Source organism: Orycteropus afer, unplaced genomic scaffold, assembly GCF_000298275.1.
Source record: "Orycteropus afer afer isolate SDZICR_OR568_19922 unplaced genomic scaffold, OryAfe1.0 scaffold00018, whole genome shotgun sequence".
Taxonomy (NCBI): Eukaryota; Metazoa; Chordata; class Mammalia; order Tubulidentata; family Orycteropodidae; genus Orycteropus; species Orycteropus afer.
Window position 1 is genome coordinate 8,142,852 of NW_006921605.1, and position 19,142 is coordinate 8,161,993.

At 52.3% G+C, this 19,142-nt stretch overlaps 1 protein-coding gene across 1 annotated transcript in view; it reads right to left on the bottom strand.

Moving 5' to 3' along the window:
* Nucleotides 1-7,712: 7,712 nt before the first annotated feature.
* DNAI2 (dynein axonemal intermediate chain 2) overlaps nt 7,713-19,142 on the bottom strand; it is a 22,620-nt gene continuing 11,190 nt past the window's right edge. Inside the window, exons 3-8 of the mRNA XM_042783535.1 lie at nt 14,161-14,384; nt 11,713-11,848; nt 10,384-10,530; nt 9,107-9,331; nt 8,468-8,536; nt 7,713-7,802 (exon numbers count right to left, since the gene is read on the bottom strand). Of these exons, the coding sequence (XP_042639469.1) occupies nt 7,713-7,802; nt 8,468-8,536; nt 9,107-9,331; nt 10,384-10,530; nt 11,713-11,848; nt 14,161-14,384 (891 nt within the window). The remainder of the gene's footprint in view (nt 7,803-8,467; nt 8,537-9,106; nt 9,332-10,383; nt 10,531-11,712; nt 11,849-14,160; nt 14,385-19,142) is intronic.

The following is a 19,142-nucleotide window of genomic DNA, read 5'->3' on the forward strand; positions in this document are numbered from 1 at the left end:
ATATAAAATAGAGCTAACAAGAGGGTAAAGTTATGATAATTTTTTAGCCATAGCCAAACACCTTGAGGGAGTGAGTCACTGAGACCATGGGCTTGGGACCATGGTTCCAGGAAACAATAAGCTCAATTGACATACTATACAAAAACATTGTTCTACGTCCTACTTTGGTGAGTAGCCACTTGCTGAACTGGAGTCTTAAAAACTTGTGATCGACCATCTAAGATTCAACAATTGGTTTGCCCTCATCCAGACCAAAGAAGAATGAAGAAAATCAAAGATGGATGGAAACAATTAGTGCAAGGGACTAGTGGACCATAGGAACCTCAGCCTACATGACCCTGTCAACTACTCAGAAAATGATCAGTGTAGGACATCCTGGGAGAAAAATGTGGAACAAAACTAAAAATCATAAAAAGACCAGACTTACTGGTCTAATAGAGACCAGTGAAATCCCTGAAGCTATGGCCCCTAATCACCCTTCAGGCCTAGAATTGAACTCACTCCCATGGCTTCCAGCCAAAGGACAGCCCTATAAGGGAACAATTATGCCAGGTAGGTACACTGCTTAGAACAACCAGCCATGGGAGATCAGAAGGGCAGTGTCTGCATAGGGAGATAGCTCAGAGGGCAGGGATGCATAGGAAAGAAGGACACAGGGAAAAAGGTAACCACAGGGCAGAAGTGGGAAGAGAGCTATTACATTATGGGGATTATAATCAATGTCATAAAACAAAATGTCTATGGAAAATGAACTTGCTCTGTAAAATTTCACCCAAATCTCTCACATACACACACACACACACACACACAAAGATTCTAAACAGGGAGGTCCCCAGTTCATCTTACTTGAAGACTCATCCCAAAGTTATCTCCATCCCAGAATTTCCTTCACTTTACTTCCCTGTATCTGACAAGGACACTTCTTCTTACTGCCTTTTGACTTCCTTTTTCTCTTCAACCTCTATGCTTAAGCCTATAGCTTCTACCTCTGCAAATGTTTCTCCTCTTCATTAGCTCCTGGCCGTGCCCCCTTCCACCTTCTTCTCTGTCCACTTATTCATCTGGCTAACTCCTTCTTCAAACCCATCTTACCCATCACTTCCTCCTTTCCTTTGAAGAACTGCCCCTCCTCCATTCCACGTGGTCTGGTGGAGCCTGTGACAGCATCCCATCCCACCCACAGCCCCACACATAAGACATGCCACCCGAGCTTGGCCTTGGTCACAGTGATTGGTCCAGGGGCATGAGCTGTTACCAGAACTGAGCCAATCAGTGCCTTTCCCTGAGATTTTGTTACACTGAGAGGGAGGGGCTTTCTCCCATCTTTGGGATTACTGGCTGAGAGGTTGAACCCAAGGTAGAGGGGAGCTGGATCATGCCTACTCCCTCTCCTATCGCTAGCACCTGGCACCTGGTGAGTGAGGGCAAAGTCACCCAGCTGGTAAGTGCCTGAACTGGTCCAGACGTCAAAGCCTGGAAGCTCCATAAAACATGGTTCCTAGGTACAGTTCCCATTTCTGTCCCAGGCTCCCCACCAGGCCCTCAGCCACAGTGGCACTTGCTCTTGGGTCTCTAGCTCTGGGAGGTAGGAAAGAACTGGTATGGGAAGCCAAGCTGACCTTGGTGGGTGGCTTGTCACCTGTCCTTTGCCTCCCCCTGGGGCCAGTGCCCTCCCAGAGGCCCCTGAGCCCCATATTACACTTTATTTTATTCCTGGCAAAGGGCCTGGACGTCCTCCTTTGGAGCCCTGCTCTGGGGCCCAGTACCTGGCCACCCCTCTGCAGGGAATGCTGGGACAGGAGCCTCCCTATAGTGGGCTGGGCTGTCATTGTTGCAAGCTGAAATGTCAGGGGCTAAGTGACGCATGTAGTACACAAGTTGGCTGAGTGGATAAGTTCAGACAGGAGGGGCACACTCCAGGAGTGTGCCATGTGGGACCTCAAGCCTGGGTCTGGCTTCTGCCACCACCCAGCCCTGCTTGGTGTGTTCCTGTCCCCCGGCTCGACCTCAAATTCCACATTCCACGCCCACGGGTGTGGATTCCCCTGCAGCCTCTGGTTTGCTGATGACTCATCACAGTTTTGTCTGGTTCCCACTGCAGGAGAATAAGCAGCAGGGTCCTAGCGAGGCAGGTGAATAAGGAGTGGATAAGGCAGGTGGGTAGCAGGTGAAGGTCGTTGGCCACAAGGACAAGACCACGATGGGCACTGCATGTGTCCTTAGCCCATTGCCAATGACATCTGCAGGGCTCTTGCCTTGTCTCCCACGGCCCATTCCTCAAATGCCATCATAGCACAATGGGTGCTCTGTACGCGCAGCAAAGGGTCTGCAGGCCGGAGCAGATGGTTCACCTTTCCAAGTCCAAGCAAAAGGTCAACATTCTAGCTCAGCCAAAGAATGTTCTCCCTTGGAGAACAATGTGGAACAAAATCAAAGATGCATGGAAACAATTCATCCAAGGGACTAGTGGACCATGGGAACCTCAGCCTACATGACCCCGTCAACTACTCGGAAAAGGATCAGTGTAGGAGATCCTGGATAGAGTGGGAGAAAAATGTTGAACAAAACTCAAAATCATTAAAAAGAAAAAAAAGACCAGGTTTATTGGTCTGATAGAGCCTGGTAAGAACCCCCCAGACTGTGGCCTCTAGTTACCCTTCAGGTCTGGAATTGAACTCACCCTTGTGGCTTCCAGCCAAACAACAACAGGCATACAGGGTGAACATTTACGTCAGTTGATACACTCCTTAGAACGAGCAATCGTGGGAGAACAGAAGGGCGGTATTTGCACAAGGAGACAGCTCAGGGGGCAAGAAGGACGGGAAAGAAGGACTCAGGGAAGAGGTGACGGCAGGGAGGAAGCGGGAAGAGCTGTTACGCTGTGGGGACTGCAGTCAATGTCATGAGACAAATGTGCATGAACAGCTACATAGAAAATGAATTTGCTCTATAAACTTTCACCCAAATCACAATAAAAATTAAAAAAAAAAAAGAATGTCGTCCCTTGAGTCTTATCAGCCCAGATCTCACCAGGTCCAGCCACGTGCCCGTGTCAATGCCATACAGAGCCTGGACTTTCCGGGCCTTCTCTCGGGTGTTTCACTGAGAGGGATATTCCTCCCTAACGCAGCCTGGGCTCTACTGACTTAAAAGAAATATTATTGTGGTTATTGTTATTGTTGTTATGTGCCATTGATTTGGCCCCGCCTCATAGTGATCCCTCCTTGGGTTTCCGAGGCAGTAGATCGCCCAACCTTCTGTCCGAGGAGTGGCTGGTGGGTTTGAACAGCCAGCCTTCTGATTAGCAGTCAAGTGCCTTAAGCACTACGCTACCAGGGCTCCTATTATTGTGGTAAACTCTGTAAAATAAAATCTCCACCATAACTATAAGTGGACTATTGAGTGACGTTATTACATTATTACATTCACTGTTGTGCCACCATCACCGTCCATTTCCAAATGTTTTCATCCCCCCCCAATGGAATCTCAGTGCCCCTCAAGCAACAACTGCCTGTTCTCCCAGCCCCTGGTACCACTAGTCACCTTTTGTCTCCAGCCATTTGCCTATTTTAGACTGTTTATGTGATGGGACCGTCCAGGAGTTGTCCTTTTGCCTGCTCACTGCTTGGACAGCAGAACTCGTGCAGTGGGGGCTGCCTTGTATCTGCTATGATGCCGAGCAGCCTCCCTAGCCTCTCCCCACTAGAAGCCACCAGCTTCCCCCACAGGCGTGTCAGCCCAAATCGTCTCCAGAGATTACCAAATGCCCCCCGAGGGCAAAGTCACTGCTTCAGGAGCAGTACCAGAACCCCCTTCCCTGCATCCTCCACAGTGAGGGGTCTGTCACAGGACGGGGTCCCTGCGGTGCAAACGGTTAACACAGACAGCTGCTAGCACGAATGTTGGAGGCTTGGGTCCACCCATAGGTGTCTTGGAAGAAAGGCCAGCCCAGTGATTTACTTCCAACAATGCAGCCACTGAAAACCCAATGGAGTGCAATTCTATAGGGACATACAGGGGTCACCATGACTCAGAATCGCATGCAGGGCAACTGGTTTTGGAGAGTTTGCAGAGCGGGACGCAAGTGCCCTCTGCCCATGGCCCAGAGGGGCAGGAGACCTGGGAGAGCAGCATATATGGTCGTGAGCTCTAGAGCCCAGGCTGGCACTGAGGTCGCCGCTGTGCCCCTCAAGCCCCTTGCACTTGGACATACTGCTTCTTCTCCCAGTGCCTCACCTGCCTTACCTGTAACACGAGGATGAAGGGAGAGATCTCATCCCTGGGGTCACTGTGAAAATGAAGCCCAGAGTGCGGGGCCCGGAGCAAGCACCCAACACGCGTGACCTGTAGGTACTGTCCTCTCAAGGTTTACTCAGTTCTTTCCCCTTCGGGTTCTGTGATGGTTGATGTTCTGTGTCAACTTGGCTGGTTCCCAGCCGTCTGGCCAAACACTAGTCCAGCTGCTGTTTCATAACAGAATCTAATCACTCAGTCAAAAAGGAGTTTCTCTAGGATGTATGTGCTCTGCCTATAAGTAAATGCTGGAAATAGACTGTAAGTAATTCTGACAGATGGTACACTGCAGCCTTCCCACCGCCTCATCTCAGATCTGGGGACATGAACCTGCAGGCGTCTCCAGACTGTCACCTGACCTATGGATTCTGGGACTTGCCAGCACCCCTATAATCACGTGAGCCAATTCCTTGAAGTAAACCTTTATCTATGTATCTGTCTATGCGTGTGTCAGGAAATCAAATGATGTATTACATAGGGCGGATTTGCTGCAAAAGACCTCTTTAAAGTGTTAAAAAGCAAAGATGTCACTTTGAAGACTAAGGTGCACCTGACCCAAGCCATATATTTTTCAATTGCCTCATATGCATGCGAGAGCTGGACAATGAATGTGGTGGTTAAGGTTCTGTGTCAACTAGGTGGGCTTGGTTGAGTGGCTGGGCAGCTGGTGGTAGTTATGCCCCATGATGAGACTGGCAATCAGCTCCATGGTGGGACCTACCACAAGCAGCTGAGTAACTGCTTTAGGGATGTGGTCTGCTTCCCATATTATAAGTAGTAGCTTTGGGAACGGTCTCTAGCTTATGGCACTCTTGAATCCTGCATGTAGTTGTGTCATTGCTCAGCAGCCTGCCATGCTCTGTTGACCTTGGGACTTTCAGTGGACTTGAATCAATGGCCCGCCATGTGGTTTGGTAATATCGGAACTGTGCCTTTTTACTTGTCAACCTTGTGTTTGTCAGCCTCAGCAGTCAGCAGCTGTCTGAATGAAGAGATTCCTCTAGCTTCAGTGGGCTAGGAGCAGGAGGCAGAGCTGAAGCCCAAGGCTGAGGGGCTTTCACCCAGCCCCTAGAGCCTGGCACTTTGAACTCAAACTTCTAGCCTCCTGAACTATAAGAGAATAAACTCCTGTTTGTTCAAGCATCCCATTTGTGGTATATTCCTGTCAGAGCAGCATTAAGTAACCAGAAAAATGAGTAAGGAAGACTGACAAAGAGTTGATGTATTTGAATTATTATAGTGTTAGAGAAGAAAGCTCAACATACCATGGACTGCCAGAAGAATGAACCAATCTGTCTTATAAGAAGGAGCCAGACGCCCCTTCGAAGGGATGAAGGGAAGACTTTCTCTCGCTTACTTTCGTCACACCATCAGGAGGGACCAGGCCCTGGAGAAGCCCGTGATGCTCAGTGAAGCACACGGTCAGTGAAAAGAGGAAGCCCCTCAATGAATTGACTGACACAGTGATTCCAACAATGGGCTTAAACACAGCGAGGACTGTGAGGCTGGTGCAGGACCAGGCAGTGTTTCGTTCCGTTGTCCAAAGAGTCGCTACGAGTTGGAGCTGACTCGACGGCACCTAACAACCACGACAACAACAAACCCACGTGTGTGTGTATCTCACTAGCCTTGTTTCTAGAGAACTCTGGGACAGACAGGAAGGGCAGCTGGCCCTGGTCCCTCCCCTGTTCTTATACAGGCATTTTTCAGAGGGCATTTAGGACCCTGTCAGGATCACCTGACATCCATGGACTGATCCATGTTGGGGGACTTCTGGTAGAGTTGGCTCTCAGATGCTGTGGTGGTTATGTTTGTGTGTCACCTTGGCTGGGCCTGGTTGAGTGGCTGGGCAGCTGGGGGTAGTTATTCCCCATGATGAGACTGGCAATCAGCTCCATGGTGGGATCTGCCACAAGTAGCTGAGTAGCTGCCTTTGGAATGTGGTCTGCTTCCTGTATATAAGGAGAAGCCTTGGGAATGGTCTCTAGCCTATGGCATGCTTGGACCCTGCATGTAGCCTCTAGAGCCTGGCACTTTGAACTTGGACTTGAAGCCTCCAAATTTTAAGAATAAACTCCTGTTTGTGAAGGCTGTCCCATTGGTGGTATGTTCTTGTCAGAGCGGCACTGGGAACCAGAACAGATACCTTCCTGCCCCATCACTGTTCTGTCACTATAGAGTCAAAGTGACACCAGGGCAGCCCACTGCCCGGCCCACAGTCAACAGCAATGCAGGGTCCAGGAGGGAGCCTGCCTGGGCTCCTTCCCTGCTCTGCCCCCACCTGCTCAGTGACCTCAAGCACACCCCTGCACCTCTACCTGGAACTCCGTTACCTCCCCTGCAAAGTAAGGATAAAGGGCCCTGGGGGCACCGTGGTTAAGCACTCAACTGCTAACCTAAAGGTCAATGGTTCAAATCCACCAGCCACTCTGAGGGAGAAAGATGAGGCAGTCAGCTTCTGTAAAGACTGACAGCCTTGGAAACCCTAAGGGACAGTTATAATCTATCCTCCAGGGGCGTTGTAAGTTGGAATCGACTCCACGGCAGTGGGTTTGGTTTGGGCTTTGCTTCCGTAAAGATTGACAGCCTTGGAAATCCTGTGGGGCAGTTCTTTTCTGTCCTTGAGGGGCACTGTGTGTCTGAGTTCACTCACCGGCAGTGGGTTTGGCTGGTTTTTTAAAACAAGGCTACCATGAGCTCAGCTCGCACAGGAGCTGTATAGGAAGGATGTGAGGAAACACAAGGATCTGACACAGGCTGCGTAATGAGCACACACTGTGGGCCTTGTTCATTTAATCTTACAAGAATAAGAGAATGGGAAACTTGACAGCACTTGAGAGTAACCACGCTCATTTCACTGATCACTCTGACCTGTGCTCAGAGCTCTGACACGCCTGTGTGCAAAAGTGACAGGGGAGTGGCTGTGACGGATAAATTCTTAGTGGCTCGACTTCTCAGTTTTGCCTTGATTGTGGACGGGAGAGGCCACTATGGGGGGAAGTGAAGGCCCCCTCGGTCTTTCCAAGGCCTGGCATGACTAAGACAAGCCCCATGGAGGCTGTGCAAACTGTGAAAGAAGATGACTGTCAAGGAATCAAAGAAGACATCCAGGGCCAGGCGGGGAGGTGCAGTGGCCTTGGGACTGGTGGCGTTGGGGTCAAGACTGATGGGGGAGCAGCTTGGGGAGAAACCCTGCCTTTTCCCTCCCTCCAAGGGTTGCCCATCTCCTCCAGTAAGTCAGTGTGGACCAGTGATTTGGGAGGAGGGGGCAGGCCAGGGCCCCCAGTGCTCCCCCAGCCCCCCTTCCCATAGTGATGCTTTAGGGAGGGGCCCAGGCCCCACCTGTAATCCCAGGACACCCCTGGAGGTGGGTAGGGAAGGCACGTGTGTCAGCAGGGCTGCCGGTGAAGGCTGACCTTCTAGGCTGGTACCTCCTCTTCATCCCCTTCTTCCTCTCCCTCCATCTCTCCGTCCACCATCTCCTCCTCCTCCTCCTCCAGACTGTGCCTCTACCAAGACAAGACATCATAGACCTGTTGGTGACGGACAGGCCTTTCTCCAGGACGTTAACCCCTGGAGGCCACCAGCGGCTAGCCTCCTCACTGGACTTCCTGAGGTGGTGCTGACAGCCTGTGGAGACTCAGAGTCCGTGGGAGGGGGCATGGCCTTTGGGATCTGGCAGACTTGGGGTCACAAAGCCTACTTCTGTTGCTTGCTGACTGGGCCACCTCCTTCTTGAGTCTTGGCACCTTGACTGTAAGCTGGGCATGATACCTGGCAGGGCTGAGGCTAGGATTGGAATTACAGGCCTCAGGGCCCAACATCTAGGAAGCATTTGTCCTTACACAGGGCCCTGTGCTTGATATAATGCTCAGCTATTTCCAACTTGAAATTCTTGGTAGTTTTTGCATATGGGCCCCCGTTCTCATTTTGTAATGTTGTTGTTCTTGTTATGTGCCGTGGAGTCAGACTCGACTCCTAGCGACCCCTCTTTGGGTTTCCGAGGCAGTATCACTACGGAAGTCGATTGCCCCATCTTCCTTCTGAGGAGTGGCTGGTGGGTTGGAACCACCAGCCTTCTGGTTAGCAGTCAAGTGCCTTAGGCACTATGCTACCAGAGCTCCCACAAATTATGTGGCCAGCCCCGTTCAGAAGGCCAGATACCAGCAGACACTCCCTGGTTCTTCTCCTTCCCATGCTGTCCTGTTGCTCGTTCACATCTTGGCATCGTGTCTGTGGGTCCCTAAAGGCAGTGGCCTATCCTGACACCATTCTTTCTTTCTTTGTTCTCTGATAGAAGAGGGTCTGGGAGGTGGCCAGACGCCATCTTTGTAGCTCTCCTCATTTTCCCACTGGAAAACTAAGGAACCAAGAAGCGAGATGGCCAGCCCAGGTGAGACGACTCAAAGCTGGAGCCATGAGCAGACAGATGCACTGGGGGAGCCAGGGCAACACACCCTGTGGTGTTCATGGCCCATTTCCTCTGGGGACCTCAAAGCTCACTCGTGTCAAATAACGCACTTACTCCCCAAACCCTCACTCAGTGTGTTGGCATGAACATTCATGGTGCCCCCAGGATGGGGAGAGGCAAACATAAACATGGACCCCAACATGGACCCAGTGACTGTTCCCAAGGAGACTTAGGATAGTCTTGGAGGATTGGAGCAATTCCTCCCACTTGCCAGATGTACAAACTAAGGTCCATCTTCAAGGCTTAGGCAAGGTTCAAGACCACCTGGAAGTTAGCCAGCGGAGCTGAGCCCAGGAACTATGCTCCCCGCCCCCAGCCCGCCAGGCCCTGCTATGGCCCTACAGGCTTTGACTTCTTCATGACGTCCTTCTCCTTCCTCTTCAGCTCTGTGAAGATGACGTTGAAGAACTCCTCCTCGGCCTTGGAGACCAGCTCCTCCAGGTCTACAGCAGTCTCCTCCTCCACCAGGCCCTCCTCCTTGCCCTCGGCCCTGCCCTTCTCCTTCAGTCGCATCTCCCGGTGCCTGGCCTCCAGGATCTTCTCCCGCCGGGTCTCACGTTCAAATATCTGGGCACAGAGGGACAGAGAGGCCGGTGGAGAAACGTGGGCAGTCTGCGGCTCCCGGCATGGTGGCCAGGCTGGAATTTTACAGAGCGTTCCTTGCATCATGCAAGGCAACCCTTAAAGAGGTTTGTGCGCAGGGCTGATTTCGGGGTCAGAAGCCAAGAGGAGCAGAACTGGATTTCCCCATTCAAAGGAAGCCAAATACATAGACTGGAGCTGAGCAACGTGGCGGCCTTGGGCCCACGAAAGCACCAGCTCAATGGAGAGACCACTCCGAGGCAGGGCAGGAGGCTCTCTCAGGGCCTCACCAGGGCACCAGGGGTTGTCGGTTCTCAGAGTGCCCCATGGCCCCGGGGAGGTGTCCCCAGGACTTGCAGCCCCCCACGCCCAGTCTGCAATGGCAGCTCCTGCCACTGGTATTCTCTACCGGCATTCTGCTTTTGTTTGAAAGGGGCAAGTTATACATGCATATGTGTGTGTGTGCGTGTGCACGTCTATACACACATATATATGTACATGCATGTGCGTAGATGTGTGTGTGTGTCCTGGGGTGATGCGAACGGTTAAACTTTTAACTACTAGCTGAAAGGTTGGCGGTTCAAAGCTATCCAGGCATCTGGGAAGATAGGCCTGGTGATGGGCTTCTGAAAGGTCACAGCGTTGAAAACCCCGTGGAACAGCCCTACTCTGCACACACGGGGTCGTCGTGTGTCACAATCGACTGGATGGCAACTAACAATGTACTAACAATATGTACAGTCTGAAATGAGACAAACTAACCTAGTGAAGCCACTTGTTTTTAGAGCCCAAAAGCTGAAGCCCAGAGGAGGGAAGAGATCTGCCCAGGGTCTCCTAGCTCCCAGCTGAGTGAAGTCATGTTCTAACAGTGCAACCAGCAACAATGCCGATTCCAGGCCACCGGGATTCCCCCTGAAACATTCATGCATCTCCCCGCAGGTAGGCAGGAGGGGACGTGGGTTTACTGAGTGGCCTGTGCGGCCGTGGGGCTGGGTCAGACATGAGCAGAGGGGCCTAGCCCCTGCATCAGCTCTTACAGAGGATGCTATGTTCTTCTCATTCCTCTGGAGAGTGGAGAGCCCATGTGAGACCTCCAGCAGGGTGGTTGTCCCCAACTGGGAGCCACAGGCGGTGAGACATCCGTTGTCCTGCACCCGGAGGCAGAAGAGGGCCTCGTCACACACCTGTTGGAGGGGGTAGAGAGGGGAGAAGACAAAAGTTATGTTTGTCTGATTAGCCAAGCTGCCCTGTTCAGACGCCCTCAGGACTGCCTGTGCCCCACAGGAGGAAGGTCGGTCAAACACTGAGATCTTGGTCAAGACTCTTCTCCATCAGCCTCACCTCCCACCTCCCACCCTTCACTCCAGCCCCACACGCCTCCCAAGGCTCCCACCTACCCCACCCACCATGGCCCCATACCAGCGCATCCCAGCTCTGGCCCGGGGTCCAGGACAGACTCAGGCTTGGAGGGTCACTGTAAGGGCCACTCCAAGGATTATGAAAACTAGGTCTGGGGGCTGGGGGAGCAAGCATCAGCTTTTTAATTTTAAAAAATGGTCCAGCAATGTCCCAAATGTGAGCAATCAACATGGTGGCACCGAGGAAGAGGAAGACAGAGAGAGGTACGTGGGAGGTACAGACAACAAAGATGAACCCTTTTGCATGTACAGGACTGCATCGTCAGTGATGGTAAGCATTGATCTACAGGTGGATAGATGGGTGGATAGGCTGAACTATTAGGTATGTCTAGGCAGGGGGAAGTGTGCCCATGGCCATGTGTAGTGCTGGCAAACAATGTTTCTACAAGCATATTTATGTGTGCTATAAGAATGTTTGGGTGTATAGTAGAATTGACAAGGGACAAAGTTGTGGTCACTTTTGGCCACAGCCGGCTACCCGGAGAGAGCGAGTAGGTAGACCTATGGGCTCAGTACCATGGTTGTAGGGGACATCAAGATCAACTGGCTGTTACATTGTGGAGAATTGCAGTCAATGCCATATGTACGAACTGCTGTATGGAAAATGAATTGGCTCGGCAAACTTTCACCTAAGTCACAATAAAAAAAAAAAAAGAGAGAGAGAACTAGGAAAAAAAGGGTGGGGGGGGCCCAGGTGATGTTGCTATGCCCCTAGGGGTGCAAGTTCCCCAGACCAAGGCACTCACCTTCCTAGGAACAAACTCTTCCAAAGGCACAGTGGTATCAGCCAGCATGGGCCTTCCCAAGAGACCCTCAAACCCAGCGACATGCGAACCCATGCATGTACAGATGTGCACACCACTCTCAAATGCATCCCTAGCCAGGGTTCCTGCTTCAGAGAAGCCCCAGCTAACTTAGGGCCTGGGTGAACAGGAGGGTGGACTTGACCTTCAGGCTTAGGGCGGGGTCACACTGCTTGAACACGAAATCCCAGATGTCCAGGGTTCCATCCATCTTGGTAGTGAAGAAAACTGCCGGCCTCACAGGGCTCCAGGCGCCATCGGTAAGGTAAGCCATGTGGTACCTGTGGGCAGTGGGCACAGGTCAGAGGCCAGTGGGGACAGGCAGAAGGAGAGACTACATATCCACAGTTCTGTTCACACCCCAGGCCCCAGGGTCTCCAAGCCTGAAGAAGCAAGAATCTCTTCCTTATGTCTGATGTGTACCCATTGAAACCTCACCTGCCCACCACTCATGGGCTGCATTTTAAAGGACTCTGGGATGGTCTCAGGAGCCCTAGTGGTGCAGTGGTTAAAGCACTTGGCTGCCAATTGAAAGGTCAGCAGTTCAAACTCACCAGCCACTCCATGGGGGAAAGATGTGGCAGTCTGCTTCTGTAAAGACTTACAGTCTCAGAAATCCTATGGGGGCAGTTCTCCTCTGTCCTGTAGGGTCGCCAGGAGAAAGAATCTACTAGACAGCAGGAGGTTTGGTTTGGGTTTGGGATGGTGTTTCCTCAGGTTGGCTCAGTGCTGGTATTTCTCCGTAGCTGGAATCCCCGCCATGGGGCTCCAGAGCAAACAGTTAACACTCTCAATCTAAAGGTTGGTGGTTCGAGTCTACTTAGAAGTGCCTCAGAAGAGAGACATGGTGATCTGCTTCCCAATGCAGCCATTGAGACCCCACTTGGCCCAGGTCTCCTGTGACACACACAGGGCCGCCACAGGTCAGTCCTGAGTGGACAGCACCCTGCTCTGGTCAGCTCTGGGAACAGATGGTTGTTGCTGGCTCAGGTCCCGTCCCCCAGCTCTGTGGCTTGGCTGAAAGGAGTTACAGGAAGCATGTGCCCAGAAAAGTGTACAACGTCGAATAGCAGAGCATTATATTCCCTTCTTGGTTGAATCTAGATTTTCTAAAGTTTCTGCAGTAAAGATGGAATACTTTTTAAATAAACACACACGTGGTGGAGACTGATTTTATGCAACCTTCACGGCAATACAGCAGTGGCTGGGCCTGTGGCGGCCATGCCGGAGACTCTATTCCCAGCCTCCTTTGCAACGAGGTGTGGTAGTTAAAGTTGTGTGTCACCTTGGCTGGGCCTGGTTGAGTGGCTGGGCAGCTGGAGGTAGCTATTCCCCACGATGAGATCGGCAATCAGCTCCATGGTGGGATCTACCACAAGCAGCTGAGTAGCTGCCTTTGGAATGTGGTCTGCTTCCTGCATATAAGGAGAAGCCTTGGGGATAGGCTCTAGCCTATGGCACGCTTGGACTCTGCATGTAGCCGTGTCGTTCAGCAGCCCCCCACACTCTGCCGACCTTGGGACTTTCAATGGGCTTGAATAAATGGCCTGCCCTGTGGTTTGGTAACATCAGGACTGTGCCTTGTTACTTGCCAACCTTGGGCTTGTCAGCCTCAGCAGCCAGCAGCTGTCTGAGTGAAGAAAAGCCTCTAGCTTCAGTGGGCCAGGAGCAGGAGGCAGAGCTGAAGCCCAAGGCTGAGGGGCTTTCTCCCAGTCCCTAGACCCTGGCACTTTGAACATAGACTTCTAGCCTCCCAAACTGTAAGAGAATAAACTTCCATTTCTTCAAGCCATCCCATTTGTGGTAGATTCCTGTCAGAGTGGCACTAGGGAACCAGAACACTAGGCTTGTCGACAGCCAGGCCAAAGTGGGAGAAGAGATCAAAAAAAATGGAACCTTCCAGAGATTTCTGAGTTACAGGCCTTGAGATTTTCAGGTCTCTCTAAAAGAAGAGGCCACGTAGGTTGAGGGGATGCCCTGGGGTAGGGATGTGCAGGAAACCACAGGGCAGCCATCCAATTTCATTTGCAGACAAACAACAAATACTATTTTAGTGTAAGTGTGGCCCAAATATTGCGTGGGAAATACTTATACTGAAAAAAATCACTGTTTGCATGAAATTCAGATTTGACGGGGCGTCCTGCATTTTCACCTGCTGTTGCTGTTAGGAGCTGTCAAGTGGAACTGGCTCACAGCCAACCTATGTACCTGACAAACGTGTTCAACTCTACGCAGGCCGGAGCAGGGAGAACCCGGGCCACAGAGCACGGGCTCCCCAGCTCCCCCTAGGGGCAAGTCCTGAGAAAGGCCCAGGGAGAGAGCGCTTCACCCAACACTCACACCTTCTTCTCTCCTTCAGCGCAACCCGGCAGCCTGCAGTCACCTGCAGGATCCAAGCATGTCAGGAGGGCTCCAAAAGTTTTGAGCAAGGGTTCCACTTCCACCCAGAACCTCCGCACCGAGCTATTACTCTGCAAACTGGTTAATGACCGCAAGGTCCGGTGTTTGTAGATGGGCTGGAAAGGGCGGAGTGATTCTCTGTTTTATGATGGACCCCCCCCATCTGCACCCCATGCCCCACCTCCGCACTTACTTGGTCCACATGATGGAGGACTCCCGGCTGTCTTCAGACCAGATGCGGGCCGTCCAGTCCCCAACGGTCAGGAAGTTCTTGGGGTAGAAGGGGTTCCTCTGGAGGGCGTAGATGGGGCCGTGGTGGCCCGAGAAGGTGCACACGATCTTCTCGGCGGGCGTCTTGCCCTTGCGGTTGCAGGAGATGACGATGCCCTGTTCGGTACCCACCATGAACTTGGTTGGCTGTGGGGGGAGGGGGGGGACACAGGAGTGGAAGGTCCCGTGACACACGGGCAGCTGGGCTTCGATGGTGTGCAGAGCAGTCTGTCCCAAGGGGTATGCAGATGCTGGGAGGGCCCTCAGTAACCGGGCTGTGCCCCCTCCTAAGAGAGCTGTCATCCAGTCCCGTCTCTTCTCAAGAAACACGTGCCTAATGAAGCCCTCCCTGACCCTTCTGGTCCCCAGAGAGACTCGTCACCAGCCCCTCCTTGTACCACGATTGTCTCCATGAAGCATTTTACCATAAAGATCACAAACATTTGTTTTTATTCATTGATGGCAGAAATGAGGCCCTGAGAGGGGACACAGCGTAGCCCAGATCACCCTGAAGATTGGCAGAGGCTTATCTGGGAAGGCAGTGGCACCAACAATAGCGTTGCTTGTTGTTAGTTGATGTTGACTTGGTTCTGACTCGTGGCGACCTTAGGGATAACCGAATGAAACGCCGCCTGGCCTGCACCACCTGCATGATCGCTGGTGTGTTTGAGGCCACGCTGCGGCCACGTGTCAACCCACCTCATGAGGGTCTCCTCTGTGTTCACCAACCCTCCGCCTTCCCAACCATTACGTCCTTTGCCAGTGGCTGGTCTTCCCTGACTGGTTTCCGGATTGATGTCCACAGTAAAGGAGCTTAAGTCTCACCATCTTTTTCTCTAAGCAGCATTCTGGATATGTTTCTTCTATGAGGGATTTGTTCGGTTTTTGGCAGCCAATGGTATATTCAAGATTCTTCACCAACACCGCAGTCTGAATGAGTCAGTTCTGTCTGCTGGCACCAACCGTAGCACCATCTAAAGCGCATGTCCTTGGCCAGTGGTGGCTCCGAGCAGTTCCATCCAGCACCCTGAAAACGACCTGCCAGCGGATGATGCTCTGTCTCCCACACTGGTCTGGGGGCTCCGTGACGGAAGGAGCTTGTGTGACTTGACTTTGTGGCCCAGTAGCTCAATCTGTGTCTGTGGAGTCCACCAATGAGGGCGGGTCTCTTACCCCTGCCCCCGGGCTCCCTCCAGGCCTCTGAGCACGGCCCCCCTGTCATGCAATGCCATGCCTGTTCACTGTTCCACGTCTAAACCTCCAGGCCAGACTATATGTCCACATGGCATGACCCTCTGTGCCCAAAACGAAAAGACCAGGTCAGCTCGGGAAGGGAGGGGTTATGCTGAGCAGGCAGATGGGACAGGAGAAGTCTTTGCAGACAGGCTGAGATGTCCCCTGTGGGTGATTAGCTAGCCCCTGGAGAGCCCCCGATTAAAGGCCACCATGGATTGAACTGTGTGTGTCCTCAAAATCTGTCGAAGTCCTAAACCTCCAACCCCCACATCTGCGAGTGTGGCCTTGTTTGGAAATACAGTCTTTGCAGATGGAATTAAGTTGCTGTTGTTGAAGGTTATTGTTAGGTGCAGTGGAGTCAACTCCAGCTCACAGTGACCTTATGGACAACAGGACAAAACATGGCCTGGTCCTGCCCCATCCTCATAACTGTCATCATGCTTGAGCCCACTGTTTCAGCCACTATGTCAATCCATCTCATTGAAGGGTGCCCCTTAATTAATTGAGAGGGGGTTTATGAGGGTGGGCCCTAATCTAATACGGCTTGTGTCCTTATAGGAAGAGGAGAAGAGGCACAGAGTGTGCAGAAAGAAGATGCCTGTGTGCAGATGGAAGTGCAGTTTGGAGTGATGCTGCCACCAGCCAAGGTCACCTGGGCCACCAGAAGGGGGAGGAGACAAGGAAGGGTCCCCCTCTAGAGCCTTTGGAGGAACACCCCAGCTCAGACTTCTGGCCTCCAGGACTGTGAGAGAATAACTCTTGTTGTTTTAGGCCCCCAAGCTTGCGGTACTTTGTGTGTGACAGCCCTAAGGCAGCTTACGGAGGCCAATCCAACATGGCTCAGCCAGGTGGGGGAAGGTGGTCTCGCTCACAGCTTTCTCTCTGGCTGAGCATCACAGGGGACAGACCTGCCTCCCCAGGGCTCCACTTGCCCTCCAGCTCCCAGCCATCCCCGTGAACAGGGCCAAAGCTGCTGGCCCCCACCAGGAGTGACAGACCCTTATCTAGCATAGTCCCAGCTGGTTCAAGAGATTAGGAAGCCTTGGCGGATATGGTTGCCACCACCAGGGTGAGCAGGGGGACTCATGCTGGAAATGCAGCCCCTAACACCTACTCTAGGGAGCTCTGGTGGCATAGGGGATAGGCATTTGACTGCTAACCAGAAGGTTAGAAGTTCAAACCCACCAGCTGCTCCACAGAAGGAAGATGGGGCAATCTATTTCTGTAAAGATTTATAGCCTCAGAAACCCAATGGAGGTCACTATGAGTCAGAATCAACTCAGCGCCAGTGAGTGTGGTTTTTTTTTTTTTTCTTTTAAGTGAAGACCTACTATAAGGAGCCCTGGTTGAGTCGTGGTTAAATACTAACTGAAGCGTTGACTGTTCAAACCCCAGCTGCTCTGTGGAAGATGAGGCAGTGCTTCTGTAAAGATTTACAGCCTTGGGAATCCTGTGGGGTAGTTCTACTCTGTCCTATAGGGGTGCTGTGAGTCAGAATCGACTTGGCAGCAGTGGGTTTAATATGGACCTTGCTTCTGCAAAGATGACAACCTTGGAGACCCTGTGGGCAGTTCCAGTCTGTCCTCTAGGGGTGCTGTGAGTCGGAATAGACTCTATGGCACTGGGTGTGGTTTGGGCTTTGCTTCCACAAAGACGGACAACCTTGGAGACCCTGTGGGGCAGTTCCAGTCTGTCCTCTAGGGGCGCTGTGAGTCGGAACTGACTCAGTGACAACGGGTTTTAAGACTCACTCTGAACAGGCACTTGACTGCTAACCAGAAGGCTGGCGGTTCAAACCCACCGGCCACTCCTCGGAAAGAAGGTGGGGCAATCTACTTCCGTAGTGATACTGCCTCGGAAACCCAAGGAGGGGTCGCTATGAGTTGGTCCCACTTGATGGCACACAATAACAACAACAACTGAACAGTGGAGGGCTCGCCAAGGCACCCCACAGGGGACTTTGGAGCCAGAGCCCCGGCCTTGAACCCCACGTGCTACGGAACATTACTTGGCCTCACCAAGACTCGCTCGGTTTATCTGTCAAGTAGCGATAATAACATCACCTCACAAGATGGTTATGGGAGACTGTAACCTCATCATGTGAGGTGTCGGACGTGTCCAGCACACAGCGTGCACTTGGTAAGGGACAAGGGGTGCAGGAGGTGGGGCCGGTAGTGGCAGCATTGCTGTCATCTAGCACTAAGCCCAGAAAGACTTGCATCCAGGACAGACCCTGTTTCAAGTCCTTCCCACCCCAGCCTCTGCTCCCAAGGTTGTGGGTCACCCCTCATCCCACCAGCATTCACCCCAGCCTTTTGTGAAGGTCCCTAGGGCAGGGAAGAGGCTAGAGCACCTCCCACTTCCTAGGGGCCCAGGAATGATGTCATGTGACCCCGAGACAAACAAGTGACAACCCCCGGGGGAAATCAGGCCTGGCTTCAGTGAGACGCAGCCAGGAACCAGCGCAAGCCAAGAGCCATCTGGAAAACTTCTCTGGCTTTAGAGGGGGTCCTTCACTTGCTGCTTCTAGAAGGTTCCCTCCTCTGACACATTCCCGTCATTGCTCTCCTTCAATATTTATACTGTAATTCCTTCCCAGACACTGGCCGCTGCAATCGTGCTCTGGTTATCCCAGGAGCCTCTTCCGATATCATGGCCGCCTCTCGACACCCCTTCCTTCTCAACAGAAAGTGAAGTGACCAGCCCAGGACCATGCAAGGTGGGGGCAGGACTGGACTGGAGATCAGGCCTCCTGATACTGGTCCCGGGCAGAAGCCTGCCCATAGCAGGGAACTTTACTAGACTCCTGCCCTGCCCAAAGGAGTCCCTGGGTGGTGCAACTGTCAGTGTGCTTGTCTGCTAACTGAAAGGGTGGAGGTTCGAGGCCATTCAGAGGTGCCTCAGAAGAAAGACCTGGTGATCTCCTTCCAAACAAATCAACCATCGAAAGACCTACGGAGTCTTTACAAGGGTACCAGATGTGAAATCGCCACTAGCCGCCACAGTTCTGTTTACTGTTTCACCATGTTTCCCTTGGCCAGGAACGCACTAAGTCGTCTTCAAGTTTGAAGCATTCGGCAAACCAGGGCAAGGCAGAGCCACCAGAAATGTGCACCTGATGTTCTTGACAGATACGGTGGTGCTGGATTAGTGGGGGAGCTACTCTGTGTCACTGTATGGACATACACAGCAACACAACTGGACTAGAATAGAAGCCGCCCCTGTTGGCAGAGTCACCCCAAAGGAATGGGAAGATCAATCACCAAACCGGCTGATGGTCTAACACGGAATTGTTTCAAAACCAGCTTCGAATTGATGCCAAGTAAAATCACAGGGTACCCATTAAAATACTGCATTACTGACGAAATAAAGTACATTTGAACTTAAAAAAAAAGATGGAGCATAGTTCTTCTTTGACACACGTGGAGCCACCATGAGTCAGTGTCAACCCGGTGGCCACGGGTGTGCCCTGGTGGAAAGACGGTCTGTGGGCCGCCCAGCTCCTAGCCCAGCAGTGACTTCCTGGGGAGAAAGGGCTTCCTTCCTCAAGAAGCTCTGCTGCCCCCTGCTGGAAAGTTGTTGTAAAGACCACACAGGTCTAGGATGACGGGCGTGGAGAACAGCGCTCCCTGGAGCTGCCCAGCACATAGTGTCAGAAGCAATGGGCTT